Below are 18660 nucleotides of genomic sequence, written 5' to 3'. Positions count from 1 at the left end.
AACAGTTTTGGATAAGTGTGTGGATAAGACCTGAAAATATTTTTCATTTTCAGGTGCTACTTGCTTAAAAGCTCATAGTCTTGTGGTCTGTGGCTTTACCCAAAATCTTGCATAAATCTGAAGCAAAGTTATTTGATCGATTAACGGGGCTAGCAATACAACATGGACGAATGGTTCTGTTTTCTCTGAGACTGCATGGTGCAATGTTTGTTTTGTATGGAAGTAGCTCCTGTAAATAAAGGCTTTGGGGATTCATGGATTTGGACTGTCAGTCTACTGAGTAAACTGAGGACCTGACTTTCAGGCTGTCATATTGGGTAGAGGGATATTGTCTAGAATTCTAAAATCCAATCAAAAATCTGAACATAAAAAAGACTCGTCACGAAAGCTTCTCGTTTTTCACGGTATGAATTTTGATTTTGCAATGTTTTGCTCCTAAGTGACTTGAAGAAGAAGAGTTTCTTCCAAAGATTCTCCAGTAAAAAAGGTATCGCGTTCTTTTCTTTTATTTCTACTCATTACTATGTTCAGCCAAGAAATCTGCAGAACATTTCCAATCAAAGCTACACACACTCTAGGTGTGCACAGTATGTGTCAGGGAGATGTGCGCAGAGTAAATCGTGTTCACAGTGCACATCAGGGAGATGGGGTCTGCGTACTTTCTATGCTGTGCACGTCAAAGTCAAATCGAAAATGCAAGGATGAGAACAGGGGTCACGTTATTAAAAAAACAATATGAAAAATAAAGCAGCAAAATCCAGATGAATGAATGTACCAAGGTCATTTCTGTGTGGAAAACCCTGGAATTAAACAAACCAACTCTACTCTTGGCCTTTGCTAGGGGTTTTCTATACAGTTTTTCCACTGTTTTTCTGATATGTCTATTTGGCATTTTATGTATACCACTGTATCTCAAGTCAGAAATAAACGGTAAACTGAAATCAGCAATTTGTACAGAGTAAACCTATAAAGAGACAGTACTAGGAAGCACTGGGGGAAGTGTGCAGAGAATAGGGAAGTGTGCTCAACCTGCAAATGTGTAAAGCTAAGGGAAAAGTGTGCACAATTATGGGTGTAGGATGTGCATAAATGGTGAACTTATGCTCATGCTTTTTCAGAATGCAGCCACCAGGTGGCAGCATTATGCCACCACTTTATTGGGAGCCAAAGATTCACTGTGAGGGCCAGACTCCAAAGCCTTACCTGCAAACTGCCAGTTGACAGAGATGCCAAAAGTGGGCTCATCGCTCAGCTGCTGAGTGCCAGTCAGTGGAGATGTAATGATAGTCTTGTTAGCGAGAGACACTTGAGTCAGGTAAAGGCCTGTGAAGAATCCGCTCTCATCCACCTGGGATATCGTCATGTTCGAGCCCAGCTCATTCCGCCACTTTCCGGTCAAGAGACACTAAGAGAGAAACAAGTGGGAAAATGCTACTTCTGAGCATTGCACAAAGTGAGTTTCATGCAGAAGTGGGGGGGGGGGGGGGGATTAAAGGTTCTACTAGCTCGAATCAGAGGACCCTGGGACCCTCTTTCTTGGGTGGACCTCTAATGCCCGGTGGTCCAATAAGCATGTCCACCTACTCCATCCCCAACCCAGGGCTTAAATGTATAAAAAGTGCCCTTCCCATCCTTTATATAGGAAGGGTCATCTTGGCTTGTCCTCTCTCCTCCCCCCTCAAAATCCAAACTAACCCCTAGGAGTCCAAATCCACTCATAGGCCAGCCCCAGCAGCTACCTATACAAATAACAGACTCCCCCAAATTTCTGACAATCTTTGAGCATATTTTTGGTTTAGCTATTTGAGACCATTTACATCTAAGCTTAGAGACCTGGAACTGTACCTGGAGAATTCTCCCCATATACAGCCTCTCCATCCAATCATAACATATTCAATAGAGTATTAAGTACTAGACATTTGAAATAATAATAGCTTTATTTATATCCCGTCATACCTTTCAGTTCAAGACAGTTTACAACAGCGAAGTTACATCAAGAGCATGAAATAGGAGTAAACAAACAGGCGTGTAACATAATTCTATATATCAGAAGGCAGGAGCATGCAAGTAGACCTAGAGGAAATCGTTGGAGGAAGTTTAAATCTTCTGAATGATTGGTATGACGATGAGTTAAGGGGGTAAGTCACTTAGGTCCTGATTCTGCAAAATGTGTCTAAAGTTAGGCCCCGTGTAGGGGCCTACGTTAGGCGTCTTTTGTAGAATCGCGCTCAGTAGAGTTTAGCACCGTCTAACTTCTTAGGCGTCCTTTAGAGAATCAGGTTTTAGGTGAGATTTAGACGTCCAAACAATTATATTACATTAGAGATTTCTATTCTGCCATTACCTTGCGGTTCAAGGCGGATTACAAAAGAGTTATAAATGGTGGGTTACAATGGAAGATCATTGGTGAATTCAAGAGAGGTTGAGGAGAAGAACAGGTGGTATCTGTGGGGCGGGATGAAGGTGGGAGGAAGGAAGTTATTTGTGATGTTAAGAGTATTTCAGGGATTTCTTGAAGAGTATCATTTTTATTTCTTTTCTGAATATCTTGTAGTCGGGGGTGGTTATCAGTAGGTTGGATATTTGGTTATCTAGTTTTGCTGCTTGTGTTGCTAGGAGGCCATCATACAGTTTTTTCCGTTTGACTTCTTTGATTGGAGGGTGTGAAAGGGGGGGGTGTTTTTCTATATCTGGTTGATGTAGTTTGGTTGAGGCAGTTGTTTAGGTACATTAGGCTGTCTCCGTTTAAAGATTTAAATAGCATGCAGTAGAATTTAAATAATATTCTTTCTTGAATTGATAGCCAGTGTGAGTCAATGTATGCCTCTGTAATATGGTCAAAGAAACATAGAAGATGATGGCAGAAAAGGGCCACGGCCCAACAAGTCTGCCCACCCTAATGACCCACCCCCTAAATTCTTCCCTGAAGTGATCCCACATGCTTATCCCATTTTCTCTTGAAGTCCAGGGTGCTGCTGGCCTGAATTACCTGCAGTGGAAGACTATTCCAATGATCAACCACCCTCTCGGTGAAGAAGTACTTCCTGGTGTCACCATGAAATCTCCCACCCCTGAGTTTCAACGGATGTCCTCTTCTACCTCAATACGGCCCGTGACATATTTGAACGTCTCAATCATATCTCCCCTCTCTCTATGCTCCTCGAGTGAGTATAGCTGCACCTTACCCAGCCTTTCCTCATATGGGAGATCCTTGAGTCCTGAGACCATCCTGGTGGCTATTCGCTGAACCGACTCCATTCTCTGCACATCATATTTTCTTCAGTGAGTAGATGAATCTCAAAGCTGTATTTTGGATTGTTTGTAGTTGTTTGGTCATTGTTGCAGGGCAGGGGAGATAGAGGTAATCCAGTAGACCTAGTATTAGGGATTGAACTATGAGCTGGAATTGTGGTCTTTTGAAGAATTTTCGTACTTGTCTTAAATTTCTCATAACTGCGAAAGATTTCTGTATTGTTTTAATTATTTTTCGTTGCATGGTGCAGCATCTGTCTATAGTCATTCCTAGTAGTTTTAGGGTGGTTTGAATGGGGTAATTGATTGAGTTGATTTCTATATTGGTTATGGTTGGGACTTTGTTATTTTCGAGGAGGATGAATTTTGTTTTGTCTGGGTTGAGTTTCAATTTGTTATCTTTCATCCAGGTCGCTACTGCTTCTAGTGTTCGATGTAGTGTGTCTGTCATGGCGGTCTTTGGTTGATCGAAAGGTATGAGGATGGTAATGTCATCTGCATAACTATAGGAGGTTATGCCTAGATTGTCCAGGTACGTTTTATTATTATGTTATTAGAATGGTGATTTTATGCTGTTTTTCATTATACTTGTAATACTAGAAGCTGGATCTGTTTAATGCTTTTATTTCTTTCTCTTCCATCAGACAGTAACTGGGATTCAAACCAGCAACATTAGGATAGAAGTTGTATAGGTTTAGGGATCTGCTAAGCTATCATATCACAGGGCAGTCAGAGACACCTGCCTGGAAGCTGCTATAACTCAGTAAGTAAAAGCCCTGTGTTCCTCTTCCAGAGGTCATAAGTTCACATCCCAACTAGCTCCCTAGCACATATTTTAATTGTAACTTTCTACCTTGTAGGTGCACCTTGATGATGTCACAATGAGTTCACCATTGTGCAGCTGCAAACCTCCATTTGCAATGAAGTAGAAGCCATTATAAGGTCTGTATCTGTTCTTAAGCTTTTGCAAATCAAGTTATGTATGCAATCTATATATTTTTGTCATGTGCTTTATTTGCTGTATCCACCTGTTTTAAGAATGACCTAGTTGGAGCAATCTTTAGCGAGAAAAAAAGGGTAGCTTTTTAGTAAGAAACATAAGGCTGGTTTTTTTCATGTGCTGTACGTCTTGAAGGCCTGCACCTCCCCGTGAAGGCCTGTCCCCCCCTTGAAGGCCTACATCCCCCGAAGAACTGCCTGCCTGTCCCCCCTGAAGGCCTGTCCCCCCCCTTTGAAGGCCTGCATCCCTCCGAAGGCCTGCATCCCTCCGAAGGCCTGCATGCCTGTCCCCCCCTTTGAAAGCCTGCATCCCCCCAAAGGCCTGCCTGTTTCCCCTGAAGGCCTGTCCCCCCCCTTTGAAGGCCTGCATCCCCCCGAAGGCCTGCCAGCCTGTCCCCCCCTTTGAAGGCCTGCATCCCCCCCGAAGGCCTGCCTGCCTGCTTGTCCGCCCCCTCTTTGAAGGCCTACAAGCCTATCTCCTCTGAAGGCCTGTACCCCCCTCCCCCGGAAGGCCGCACTCCCAAAGGACTACACCTCCTCCTTGCATCTTCCCCACTGGCCTCCCGAATCAATCTTCTTAACTTCAGCAGCCTGCAATAAAATCGCTGGCGCTAGCAATCTTTATAAGCTGCTGAATGGCTTCGGAGCGTCTTCTCTCTGCCGCGGTCCCGCCCCTTCTCTGACGTCAGGTACACCTGGCTGGGCCTCCGCGTGTACAGATCGCTGGACTTGATGGATCGAAGGTCTGATCCGGAGATGGCAGTTCTTATGACCATTGTCTCACCCTGTTGACTGTTCTTACATCTAATGAAAGCAAGGCATCCTAGTCTACAGAGTAAGACTTACTCCGAGTGTCTTATCTGTGATGCTCCTGTTAATAAATCCCCATTAGGTGTCAGCCTTTATATTACACTGACTCATCTTCTCCTCTCTGATTCTATTTATCTTATCCTGACTAGAGATTTTTACCTCTAGGACAGCCTTAGTCACCCTCATATGGTCTCTAACAATCCTTGAAGAAGCAGACTACAAGAGCCCATAAAACCTGTCTCATTTCATTTTAAAATCTTTTTATTAAAGTTTCAATATAACATAATAAGCAGTAAAGTTTTGGGCGTCATTTTAGACTCAACACTTTCATTTACTGATCATTTTAACTCTCTAGTAAAAAAAAAATGCTTTTTTAGCCTCCATATGTTGAGGAAAGTGAGATCCTGTTTCCACCAACAATATTTTTCTGTCCTTGTTCAATCAATCATTCTTTTGAAGCTGGCCTTCTGCTACTCTGACCAAGAAAAGTCTTCAAAGACTTCAGCAGATCCAGAATACTGCAGCTAGGCTGATCTTTGCAAAGAGCAAATTTGACCATGTTTTGCTGCTCTTACTATAACTCCATTGGCTCCCAGTAATTTCCAAGGTCTACTTTAAATGTGCCTGCCTAACTTTCAAGATCCTCCATGGCATTCTTCCCCCTTTAATTCCTCTATCTTGGAATGCCAATATCACTAGATCTATCCAAAAGCTCAAATTATCTTTCCCCTCACTAAAAGACGTTACCTACATTGGAAAACTAGGGACATCGCTTCACTTCAAAACTACAGAGCTTTGGAATAATTTCCCTGCCCAGCTGGCAACCTGGGCTCTTGCCAACTATTCTGAAGACACCTGACAACTTGGCTAGTTTCAAAAATGTAAATTTCTGATTCCCCCTATCACCACCCTTTTAATTTTTGTAAACCGTGTCGAGCTCTATATTTATAGAGAAGATAAGGTATATAAGCTTAAGGTTTAGTTTGGTTTAGATTAAAAGAAAAAACACAGGTCTATTTTTGAAAATATATAAATGAGTATATATGTCATTGTGACCAAAGAAAACTTGCATCTAGAGGTATGAACCAGTATTAAAAATCATATCCTCTAACATGCACAGAAACCATAGAACAGATCAACAATGAAATACAGTCTTGCAGAGGAAAACAACATCTTTTACCTTGGCATCAGAAGTGTAACAGGAGGACATCAGGACCAGGAGCTGAAAGCCACAAAGAATGATTTTCTCCATGGCCAGGAAGAGTCTGAGGGAGCAGAAGTAAAAATTCTAAACGTTTTAGCCTTTTGTGACCTGCTCTTGTCTCTGTCTTATTTATACTCCCAGTGCTCGGAAAAACAAAACATTTAATTAGCAATTTCCTCTATTACAGTAAATTCCAGTACATGGTTTTCTCTATTTGCCTACCCTTAAAATCATCCCTCCCAAATTATTTACCTAATACAAAATTGCTTCACTACTATGTTCTCCTCAAACACCCAGTTTCCTGTAATTCATCTTTGAGAAACTCAGGAAATCTGCTTGCCTTAGTTATACTTCCTAACCTACTATTACTACTATTTATCATTTCTATAGCATTAAAAGGCGTACTCAGTACTGTACATTCAACATGTAATAGAAGGTCCCTGCACAAAAGAACTTACAATGGTACAGTTTAGGGGGTGAAGAGCTTATGTGCACGACAGAAGAGCGGGACTTAGATGTGATTGTATGTGATGATCTTAAGGTGGCTAAATAGGTTCAAAAGGTGATGGCGAAAGTTAGAAGGATGCTAGATTGAATAAGGAGAGGTATGGCTAGCAGGAAAAAGGAGGTATTGATGCCCCTTTATAAGACTTTGTATACAATTTTGGAGGCCGCACCTTCAAAAAGATATAAAAAGGATGGAGTCGGTCCAGAGGAAGGCTACTAAAATGGTGTGTGGTCTTCATCATAAGACATAAGGGGACAGACTTAAAGATCTCAATCTGTATACTTTGGAGGAAAGGTGGGAGAGGGGAGATACGATAGAGCCGTTTAAATACCTACGTAATATAATTGCGCATGAATCGAGTCTCTTGGAATGAGAGGGCATAGGATGAAGTTAAGAGGTGATAGGCTACGGAGTAATCTAAGGAAATACCTTTTTACAGAAAGGGTGGTAGATGCATAGAACAGACTCCTGGAAGAGGTGGTGGAAACAGAAACTGTGTTTGAATTCATAAAAGCGTTGGAATTAGTTGCCTGTCCAAAGTCATAGAAACATAGAAGATGACGGCAGAAAAGGGCTACAGCCCATCAAGTCTGCCCACTCTGCTTACCCACCCCCTGTCTAATCCCTAATGATCCAGTTTCCTTATCTTGACCCTCGTAGGGTCCCACATGGGTATCCCATTTTTTCTTAAAGTCTGGCACGCTGTCTGCCTCGATCACCTGCACTGGAAGCTTGTTCCAATGATCAACCACTCTCTCTGTGAAGAAATACTTTCTGGTGTCGCCATGAAATTTTCCGCCCCTGAGTTTGAGCGGGTGCCCTCTTGTGGCCGAGGGTCCCCTGAGAAAGAAAATATCATCTTCCACTTCGACACGTACCGTGAGGTACTTAAATTTTTTGATCATGTCTCCCCACTCCCTTCGTTCCTCGAGAGTAGAGCTGCAATTTGTTCATTCTCTCTTTGTACGAGAGACCCTTGAGCCCTGAGATCATCCTGGTGGCCGTCCGCTGAACCGATTCAATTCTGCGCACATCTTTACTGTAATGTGGCCTCCAGAATTGCACACAGTATTCCAGATGAGGTCTCACCATGGCTCTGTACAACGGCATTATGACTTCAGGCTTTCGGCTGACGAAACTTCTATTGATACAACCCAATATCTGTCTTGCCTTAGAGGAAGCCTTCTCCACTTGATTGCCAGTTTTCATGTCTGCACTGATGATTACTCCTAAATCTCGTTCTGCTGAAGTCCTAGTTAAAGTTTCTCCGTTCAAGAAGTACGTCCTGCATGGATTTCCGCTTCCGAGGTACATGACCTTATATTTCTTAGCATTGAAGCCTAGCTGCCATGTTGAGGATCAACTTTCCAATGTAAGCAGGTCCTGCGCCATATAATTCTGTAAACTTCATTCACTTACTATATTACATAGTTTGGTGTCATCGGCGAATAGTGTTATTTTACCTTGAAGCCCTTGAGTCAGATCCCCTATGAATATGTTGAAAAGGAGTGGACCCAGGACCGAGCCCTGCGGCACTCCACTGGTCACCTCCGATGTTTTAGAGAGGGTACCATTAACCACCACCCTCTGAAGTCTGCCACTCAGCCAATCATTGACCCATGCAGTTAGTGTCTCTCCTAACCCCATTGATTTCATCTTGCTTAGCAGCCTGCGGTGTGGGACGCTGTCAAAAGACATTAGCTAATTTCCAGTCCAGGGGAACTTTCCCCTTACTTAGGGAGAGATTGAATAGCTTTAAATCCATACAACCCGGTGATGTTAATCCACTGATGTCCACTATGGTTCACACAAAGGACCAAACCTCATGATATAATCTTTAGATGATCATTAAAAAGATATTATAAATCATTAGTTGTTTGCATTTCAAAGTAGAATTATAATTAAGCACAGCCTGTTTCACAAGTTATGAGGGCCTGGAATTCAGGTAAAACCCATTGAGTTCACTTATACCGGGGGTCGGCAACCTGCGGCTCCAGAGCCGCATGCGGCTCTTTTCCACCTTTGCTGCGGCTCCGGTAGTGTGTCACGCAGGCATGCACCTTACAAGTCCAGCGTCGCGGCGGGAAATAGCCATGCTGAGCAGTGAGCTCAGCACATACACAGATGAAAGCCTTGCTTGCTGATTGGTCCGGCGGCCCCGCCCCGCCGTGCCGCCGGACCAATCAGCAAGCAAGGCTTTCATCTGTGTAGTGCTGAGCTCACTGCTCAGCATGGCTATTTCCCGCCGCGACGCTGGACTTGTAAGGTGCCTGAAAAAGAAATCATCCTGGCCGGGGTCGGTGTCATGCTCCGGAGATCTACAGCCTTCCTATCTCCCTCTCCCTTCTACCTGCTTCCGGCCACATCCCCTGCTCCGCGGCTCTCTTCGGCAACTCAGCAGCAGCGATCGACACCAGCTTCTGACGTCGGGGCCTACCCTCTGCGAGTCCCGCTTGTTTCAACTTCCTTTTTCCACAAAGGCGGGACTCGTAGAGGGAAGGCCTCGATGTCGGCAGCTTGTCTTGATCACCGCTGCTGACGAGTTGCTGAAGAGAGCCGCGGAGCAGGGGGGTGTTGCCAGGTGCAGGTAGAAGGGAGAGGGCCAGATGCAGGACTCGTGGGTGAGGGAGGAGAAGAGAGAGAGAAAGAGAGAGGGGAGGGAAACAAAAGGAAATCTTTCATACTGGGCTGGGCCGGAGTGGAGGGAGGGTGGAAAGATTCTAGCTACAGGGTGCAGTAACAAAGGAAAAGGGGGGGAAAGCTGAAAATGGAGATAGTGACACAAAGAAGAGAAAGGGTAAGCAGGACCTACTGAATAAGGATAGAGATACAGAGGGGACATGAAGAGGAGGTGAAATAGAACATAGAAGTAATGCTAAAAAAGTGGGGGGGGGGGAGATAAAGACATTGAAAGGGCAAATGGTGAACATGGCGTAAAGATAAGGACAGAGACAAATGAAGATTCTGAAAAAGTGGTGAGATAGGGATATAGGTGAGATGGACACAAAGAAGGGTGATGCTGGAAAATAGGTGGAATGGTAATTCTGACAGACACAGAAATGCTGGATCAAGGAGAGATGGGGCTCAGGCTGGATGGAATGAGGAGAAATGCCTTGTTGGCCCAGAACTTCCTCTCCTACGTCAGAATTGATGTCAGGGAGCAGAATGCTGGTCAGCGCGACGCTTCTGCAGGGAAAGCTTGGGACGGCGGTGGCTTGGGGGCTGTTCCCCGATGGCGGTGGCAGCAAACCGAGTGGCTTGGGGGAGGGCACGGAGACAGAAAGAAGGGGGAACAGGGAGACAGAAAGAAAAAGTTGGGGGAGAGAATGAGGTCTGGAGGAGAGGAAACATACAGGAGGCTGAAAGAAAGGAAGAAAGATTGGATGCACAGTCAGAAGAAGAAAGTGCAACCAGAGACTCATGAAATCACCAAATAGCAAAGGTAGGAAAAATGATTTTATTTTCAATTTAGTGATCCTGTATATAGCATTAAGATAAGAAACAATATATGCAGTGTTAGATTTGTTTTATAATGGTTTTGCGGCTCCAAGTTTTTTTTTCTTTTCGAAAACGGATCCAAGTGGCTCTTTATGTCTTAAAGGTTGCAGACCCCTGACTTATACCAACACACTCACAAGTAAGACAGGCATGTGGGATCTCTTAGGGAGAGGAGGAGACAGTGGATGCTGCAGATGGGCAGACTGGATGGGCCATTTGGCCTTTATCTGCCGTCATGTTTCTATAACCATAAAGCTCTCTGACCTCACAATGCAAGTGTAAAGAGCTTTAGCCTATAGGCAGAGGAAGAGATAATGGTTACTGATCATGGGCAGACTGGATGGGCTATTTGGACTTTATCTGCCAACATGTTTCTGTAACCATAAAACTCTAAGTGATATGGGTGTCCAACCCACGGCCCAGGGCCACATGCGGCCCCATGAGGTATTTTCGTGCGGCCCTGCTAGAAGGCAATGCGGCATTTTCCTCTGCCACCCCTGGGTTTTTACCTTCTTGCTGGCTCCCTACTCTGTCTTGCTGCAATGTTCACTCAAAGCTATGGGCAGCGGCTCCTTCATGCATCCTGCGGCTGACCCGGAAGTGTTTCTGCTGACATTGCAACGTCAGAGAGAAGGCTTCTCGATCAGCTGTGGGAGTCGTATGGAAGGTGCATAGGAGCCGCTATCCACGGCTTTGAGCAAAAAAATGACTGTAGCAGTGAGGAGGAAGTTGGCCTGAAGGTAAACACCCGTGGCACAGAAGGGAGGGAGGGAGAAGGGTGAGTTGGGGCTTGAGAGGGAGGGAGCACAAACTTAGGACAAATGATGGAGGGAGTGGCATGAACTTAGGACACAGAATGAAGGGAGGGCAGCATGAGAGGGAGTGAGGGAAAGAGATGCTGAGGTGAGGGAGAGAATAGAAAGGGAGAATTGGGTGTCAGAGAGGGAAAGAGATGGTGCACATGGGGAGATGAAGAAAAAGGAGAACTAGAGGGAGAGGGAGAGGGAGATAATTATCGGACATGGTGGTGGGAGAGGAGCGAGGTAGAGATGCATGGGCGCAGATAGAAGGGGGAGAACATGCTGGGCAGAGAAAGCCTCCTGGACTGTTTTTTGTTTTTTTTTTAAGTACAGAGGGGGAGGGTACATAAGAACATAAGCCGTGCCTCTGCTGGGTCAGACCTGAGGTCCATCATGCCCAGCAGTCCGCTCACGCAGCAGTCCATCAGGTCCAGGACCTGTATAGTAACCCTCTATCTATACCCTTCTATACCCTTTTCCTTCAGAAAATTGTCCAATCCCTTCTTGAACCCCAATACCGTACTCTTCCTATCACACACTCTGGAAGTGCGTCCCAGGTGTCCACCACTCATTGGGTGAAGAACTTCCTAGCATTGGTTCTGAATCTGTCCCCTGCAACAATGATAAAACAACTACAGACAATCCAAAACACTGCACTCAGATTAATCTACTCACTGAGAAAATTTGACCATGTCACCGCGGCCTACCTGGACTCACACTGGTTGCCAATGCAAGCACGAATTCAATTCAAACTATACTGTCTATTATTCAAAGCAATAAATGGCACAGCCCCCAATTACCTAAACAACCGCCTGTACCAAAACGCCACCACTAGGCAAAGAAGAACTAAGACCCCTTTTACCTACCCCCCACTCAAAGGCACCCAGCGCAAGAAGATATTTGACAGTCTGCTGGCGATGCATGCAGCGAAACTGGACCACACTATCTCCAACCTGCTGAAAACAACAAACGATTACAAATATTTTCGCAAAGAAATCAAAACCCACCTATTCAAAAAATTTATACAGATGGCTTAACCCCAACCGGACCCCCCTCAACACAACTCCCCCTTCCTCCCCCCTTCACCAGTTCCCTTCTCTTTAGCCTCTAGCATGTCAACTGCTTCCCTAACGGTATATATATACTGGATCTGCACTATTTCCTATTTGTACAGCATCTTGTAGCTCTTGAAATATACATAAGAACATAAGAACATAAGCAATGCCTCTGCTGGGTCAGACCTGAGGTCCATCATGCCCAGCAGTCCGCTCACGCGGCGGCCCAACAGGTCCAGGACCTGTGCAGTAATCCTCTATTTATACCCCTCTATCCCCTTTTCCAGCAGGAAATTGTCCAATCCTTTCTTAAACCCCTGTACTGTACTCTGCCCTATTACTCCCTCTGGAAGCGCATTCCAGGTGTCCACCACTCGTTGGGTAAAGAAGAACTTCCTAGCATTCGTTTTAAATCTGTCCCCTTTCAACTTTTCCAAGTGTCCTCTTGTTCTTTTATTTTTCGAAAGTTTGAAGAATCTGTCCTTCTCTACTCTCTCTATGCCCTTCATGATCTTATAAGTCTCTATCATATCCCCTCTAAGTCTCCTCTTCTCCAGGGAAAAGAGACCCAGTTTCTCCAATCTCTCAGCGTATGAGAGGTTTTCCATCCCTTTTATCAAGCGTGTCGCTCTCCTCTGAACCCTCTCGAGTAACGCCATATCCTTCCTAAGGTACGGAGACCAATATTGGACGCAGTATTCCAGATGCGGGCGCACCATCGCCCGATACAATGGCAGGATAACTTCTTTTGTCCTTGTTGTAATACCCTTCTTGATTATGCCTAGCATTCTATTTGCTTTCTTAGCGGCTGTTGCGCACTGTGCCGTCGGCTTCATTGTCATGTCCACCATTACCCCCAAGTCCCTTTCTTGGTTGCTCTCATTCAATAATATCCCTCCCATCGTATAGTTGTACCTCGGGTTTCTGTTTCCAACATGCAATACTTTACATTTCTCAACGTTGAACTTCATCTGCCATCTCGCCGCCCATTCCCCCAATTTGTTCAAGTCCCTTTGCAATTCTTCGCATTCCTCTTTAGTCCCAGCTCCACTAAATAGTTTTGTATCGTCCGCAAATTTTATTATCTCACACTTCGTGCCTGTTTCTAGATCATTTATGAATATATTAAATAGCAGCGGCCCGAGCACTGAGCCCTGCGGAACACCACTCGTGACCCCCATCCAGTCCGAGTAGTGGCCCTTCACCCCTACCCTCTGTTTCCTACCCGCCAACCAGTTTCTGATCCATCTATGTACGTCTCCGTCCACTCCATGGTTCTTCAGTTTCCGGAGTAGACGTTCGTGAGGCACCTTGTCAAAGGCTTTTTGGAAATCAAGGTATATGATGTCTATGGGGTCTCCTCTGTCCATCCGTTTGTTAATTCCTTCGAAGAAGTGCAATAAGTTCGTTAGGCACGATCTCCCCCTGCAGAAACCATGTTGGGTTGTTTTCAAAAGTTCGTTTCTTTCCAGATGTTCATCGATGTGTTCTTTAATCAGTGCTTCCGTCAGTTTCCCCGGAACCGAAGTCAAACTCACTGGTCTGTAGTTTCCCGGGTCACCTCTTGATCCCTTTTTAAAGATGGGCGTGACATTGGCTATCTTCCAATCCTCCGGGATCATGCCTGTTTTCAAGGATAGGTTGCAAATTTGCTGCAGTAGTTCCGCTATCTCCTCCTTTAATTCCTTCAGAACCCGGGGATGGATTCCGTCCGGACCCGGGGATTTGTCAGTTTTAAGTTTTTCTATCTGCCTGTGTACATCATCAAGGCTCACTTCCATGGATGTTAATTTTTCTGCTTGATTTCCATTGAATATTTGTTCAGGTTCCGGTATGTTGGTTGTGTCTTCGTTTGTAAATACAGACGAGAAGAACATGTTGAGTCTTTCTGCGACTTCTTTCTCCTCCTTCACCGCTCCCTTCCTGTCTCCTTCGTCCAGCGGTCCTACCTCCTCCCTAGCTGGCTGTTTCCCTTTAACATATCTGAAGAACGGTTTGAAATTTCGTGCCTCCCTGGCTAGCCTCTCTTCATACTCTCTTTTGGCTTTTCGAACCACACGGTGACATTCTTTTTGATACTTCCTGTGCTCCTTCTGGTTCCCTTCAGTTTTGTCCTTTTTCCATTCCCTGAATGAATTTTTCTTATTGCCTATCGCTTCCTTCACTATTTTAGTCATCCATACTGGGTCTTTTGTTCGACCCTTTTTGCACCCCTTTCTGAATCTGGGGATGTGCAGATTTTGTGCCTCGCTCACTGTGTCTTTGAAAAAAGACCAGGCATGTTCTACTGTTTGCCATTTTTTGGAAGTGTTCCTAAGTTTCTTCCTTACCATTTCCCTCATTGCTTCATAGTTTCCTTTCCTGAAGTTGAAAGATGTCACTATGGTTCTCTTTCCGTTCGGTATGCCTACTTCAACCTTGAACTTGATCATATTATGATCACTGTTTCCCAACGGTCCCACTACTTCCACTTCCTTTGCAGGTCCCCTTAGTCCATTTAGGATTAAATCCAGAGTGGCATTTCCTCTCGTCGGTTCTCTAACAAGCTGCTCCATGAAGCAATCTTGTATAGCCTCCAGGAATTCTGTCTCCCTAGCGCATCTTGAGCTTCCAAGACTCCAGTCTATCCCAGGATAGTTGAAGTCTCCCATAACAACTGTGTAACCACTTTTGCATTCTCGCTTCATCTCGGCATCCATTTCTTTATCGCTATCTCCGGTTTGCCCGGGTGGACGATAGTATAGGCCCATCTTTATTTCATGCCCTTTCCTACCCGGTATTTTAACCCATAGCGATTCCAGTTTGTTGATCATCTCCGCTGTGTCCATTCTAGTCGATTGTATGCTTTCTTTTACGTATAGGGCTATTCCTCCTCCTTTCTGACCTGACCTATCCCGGCGATAGAGCTTGTACCCCGGCAGTGCTGTATCCCATTTGTTTTCCTCATTCCACCACGTTTCAGAGATTCCAATGATGTCTATGTCCTCTGCATTGGCCATGGCTTCTAGCTCCCCCATTTTGTTTCTTAAACTCCTTGCATTAGTATATATGCAGTTTAGATCCTGGCATTTTGTTGTCTTCATTTCTTTTCCCTATGCTTCAGCTCCATTATTCTTGTAACTTCTCCTGGAAATGACCAGAATTCTCTCTGTAATTATCCTGGAAATGTCCAGTTGTCTCTTTTGTAATCCACCCAGAACTGCAAGGTTGAGGCGGAATAGAAATCAGTAATGTAATGTAATATTTTTAACTGGTCCGCACTGGGCAAGAGAGATCATAGGGAGCCTCCGACAGTGGCTTTTTCCCCTCTCTGCAGCTCTCCTTTACTTCCCAGTGCAGCGATTCACGAAGGCAGCCTTGGGGCTTTTGCTGAGTCGCGGCTGCCTCTGATGATGCAACTTCCTCTTTCCTCAGAGGCGGCGCGACCCAACAAAGGACCCGACGCTGCCTTCCTGAATCGCTGCGCTGGGAAGTAAGGAGAGCTGCTGGGAGGGGAGAAAGCCACTATTGGAGTCTGGGAAGCTGCTGGGCAAGGGGAAAAAAGGGACAGCTGCTACAGGAGAGGGAGAAGGAGAGATGCTGCTGGGAGGGGAGGAGAGAAAGGAATCTGGGAAGCTGCTGGGCAAGGGGGAAAAAAGGGACAGCTGCTACTGGAGAGGGAGAAGGAGAGATGCTGCTGGGAGGGGAGGAGGGAAAGGAGTCTGTGAAGCTTCTGGACAAAGGAAAAAAGGTACAGCTGCTACTGGACCTGGAGGGAAGGAGAAGGAGAGATGCTGCTGGGAGGGGAGGAAGGGAAGAGAGTTACAGCTGGACAGGAGGGAAGGGGGAAGGAAAAAAGGAAGCTGGCAGGGAAATTAGAGGAGGGGAAGGGGAGAGACAGGCATGAGAAGGTAGATAAATTGATTATGGAAAGGGATCAGCAGAGAGGGACAACGATGCTAGATCTGGTGTAGGAGAGATAAAAATGAAGAGAGCAGTGAAGCTGGAATGAATCATGTAAAAAGGAGATAGGGGGCACAGGCTGGATGGAAAGGGGAGAGGGGCATAGAAAGAAGACAGATACCATATGGAAGGGGGAAAGGGCAGACAGTGGATGGAAGGGGCAGATGCTGGATTGAAGAGACTGAGAGGGCAGATGCTGGAGGGAAGAGAGTGAAAAGAAGATGAAAGCAGAAACCAGAGATGACAAAAGGTAGAAAAAAATAATTGTATTTCTATTTTGTGATTAGAATATATCAGATTTGAAATGTATATCCTGCTAGAGGTGGTGTTAGACATAACTGGGGACTGCAAAGTCCAGGCAGTGCTTCTTTAGCTTCCAGCTGGCTTAGGGTGCTCTCTGACCAGGGGGCAGTTGTCCTAGTTGCATTCCCCTAACACTATTCCTGTCATGTGTGACTGCAGTATTCTGTTAGCATGATATTTCTGTGTAGCATTCTGTAATAATTTGGCTTGTTCAGTTTTCTTGATAGTAGAGGGGATATATGAAGGGGAGGGGACAAAGGGGTTTTGTTGATCCTTGCTCTGTATTATTTGTATTTATAAAATGACAATTGTACAGAATATTGTTTCTTTTTATACTTTAATAAAATACATTCAATATACAATCATAACTGAGGCTTCTGCGGATGGGATCAGATGATTTGCGGGGACCAAGCTCGCAGAGATGGGGTTTTTAAATTTTAGTCCTAGTAGTTTGCCGGTCCACAAAATAATTATTTTATTTCTGCACGGGTGTAAAAAGGTTGAAAAACACTGGTCTATGGGGCTCCCTTTCTGCCTTGGCCCTGGGAGGAGCATCTCAAGACAGTACTAGGACCAGTTCTAGGACCTTTTGGAGGACGGGCTAAATAATTGAAGAAATAAACAAATAAATAAAGTTTGTCCAATGTCTTTATTAGAAACATTGCAAATATATGCTTAACAGCAACTTACTTTTCAACGTTTACATACTAATGTGCAAGAAGATGTGAAAGAGGATGTGAAAACATGAGCAGGAAGTTGAGAAACTGTAAGAATGATTAAGGGTATAAAACTGAGTTTCAGTATTAAGGATTTGAATCCTGCAGCTAGAAGTCAAACATGCATCTGTTAGAACAAGGCTGTCCTGCACACAGTCTGCAAGCCTTTAGCTGACCTACTGGGTCAGCCCAATGGTCAATCCAGCCCCTCTCCTGTTTCGAATCGTGGCCAATCCAATCACAAGTACTTGGCAGGAACCCAGATAGCAGCAACATTCTATGCTACCGATCCAGGTCAAGCAGTGGCTTCCCCCAAGTCTGTCTTAATAGCAGATTATGGATTTTTCTTCCAGGTACTTCTCCAAACCAGATATGCTAACAGCTGTTACTATACTATATCCTCCGGCAACAAATTCCAAGGCTTAACTATTTGTTGAGTGAAAAAATATTCCATTCCTATTCATTTTGAATCTTACCAGGTAACTGCATCGTCTCCTCTAGTTTTTATATTTTTTGAAATAGAAAAAAAATCAATTCACATTTACCTGTTCTACAGCACTCAGGATTTTGTAGACTCCTATCATCTCCCCCCTCAGCCATCTCTTTTCCAGGCTGAATTACTACTAATTCTTATCATTTCTATAGTGCTATACATAAACATTACAACTGTTTTATCAACAAATAAGTGCCAAAAAGGTGCCCAAAATGACCAGATGATCACCGAAGGGATGTAAGCATGACCTCCCCCACACTCCCCCCAGTGATCGCTGACCACCTCCCATCCCACAAAAGATGTGAATGAAACAGTGTATAATTGCCTATATGACAGCTTGTGATGTTACGGCCAGTCCTGGTAGAGCAGCTGGCTGGTTCCCAGAGTAGCCTAGTGGGTGGTGCAATGGACCAAAGAGAGGAGGACCCAGGCCCACTACACTTATGGTGGATTATGTGAGCCTTCCAAACCCCACTGTACCTACATATAGGTGACATCTGCAGGCATAAGGGCTATTGGTGTGGTGTACAGTTGGGTCCAGTAGGTTTTGGATGGCTCACCACACATTATAACGGGATTATGGTGAGATGTGTACCTGGGCCTTTTTATATGAAGTTCACTGCAGGGCCCCTTAGGGTGCCACACTACCCTGCTGGGATGTTTGTATGGCAAGTTTACTAAAACTGTAGCCCCTCCTACATCCCAATGGCTTTTTTTTGCTCATTTAACTTTTTGATGTGTTTTTGGGGTTTTTTTTTTCAAAAATGGTTCAAAAAGATAGAAACCTATGGTACTTAATGTGTCTAAGTGCTTTGAAAATGAACTCCACAGTGGACAAGCACATCTAAGAAATGGCTATTTTCGAAACCAAAAGATACACGTTTTTCTGTTTTGAGAATGGTCATGTTCGCTACTTGATTTTTTTGTACATGTTCCGTAAAACGCTGCTCAAATTTTGCCTGTAACCCAACAGTTTTCTCCACATATACAACAGTATCACAGAAAGTGAGTGACAGGAACTTTATAAGAAATGCTGGCCTTCATGCGATAGGGATGCAGTTTAGAAAACACTGTTGTAAC

At 44.7% G+C, this 18660-nt stretch overlaps 1 protein-coding gene across 2 annotated transcripts in view; it reads right to left on the bottom strand.

Moving 5' to 3' along the window:
• Positions 1–18660, bottom strand: part of LOC117357152 (cyclic AMP-responsive element-binding protein 3-like protein 4) — a 183784-nt gene that overhangs the window by 14310 nt on the left and 150814 nt on the right. For both annotated transcript variants that reach the window (XM_033937519.1, XM_033937510.1), the window contains 2 exons: positions 6242–6326; positions 1204–1405 (listed from right to left, as the gene is read on the bottom strand). In XM_033937519.1, coding sequence (XP_033793410.1) covers positions 1204–1405; positions 6242–6326 — 287 coding nt within the window. The remainder of the gene's footprint in view (positions 1–1203; positions 1406–6241; positions 6327–18660) is intronic.

This window comes from Geotrypetes seraphini, chromosome 1, assembly GCF_902459505.1.
Source record: "Geotrypetes seraphini chromosome 1, aGeoSer1.1, whole genome shotgun sequence".
NCBI classification, from domain to species: Eukaryota; Metazoa; Chordata; class Amphibia; order Gymnophiona; family Dermophiidae; genus Geotrypetes; species Geotrypetes seraphini.
This window is presented reverse-complemented; position numbering and strand designations above follow the sequence as displayed.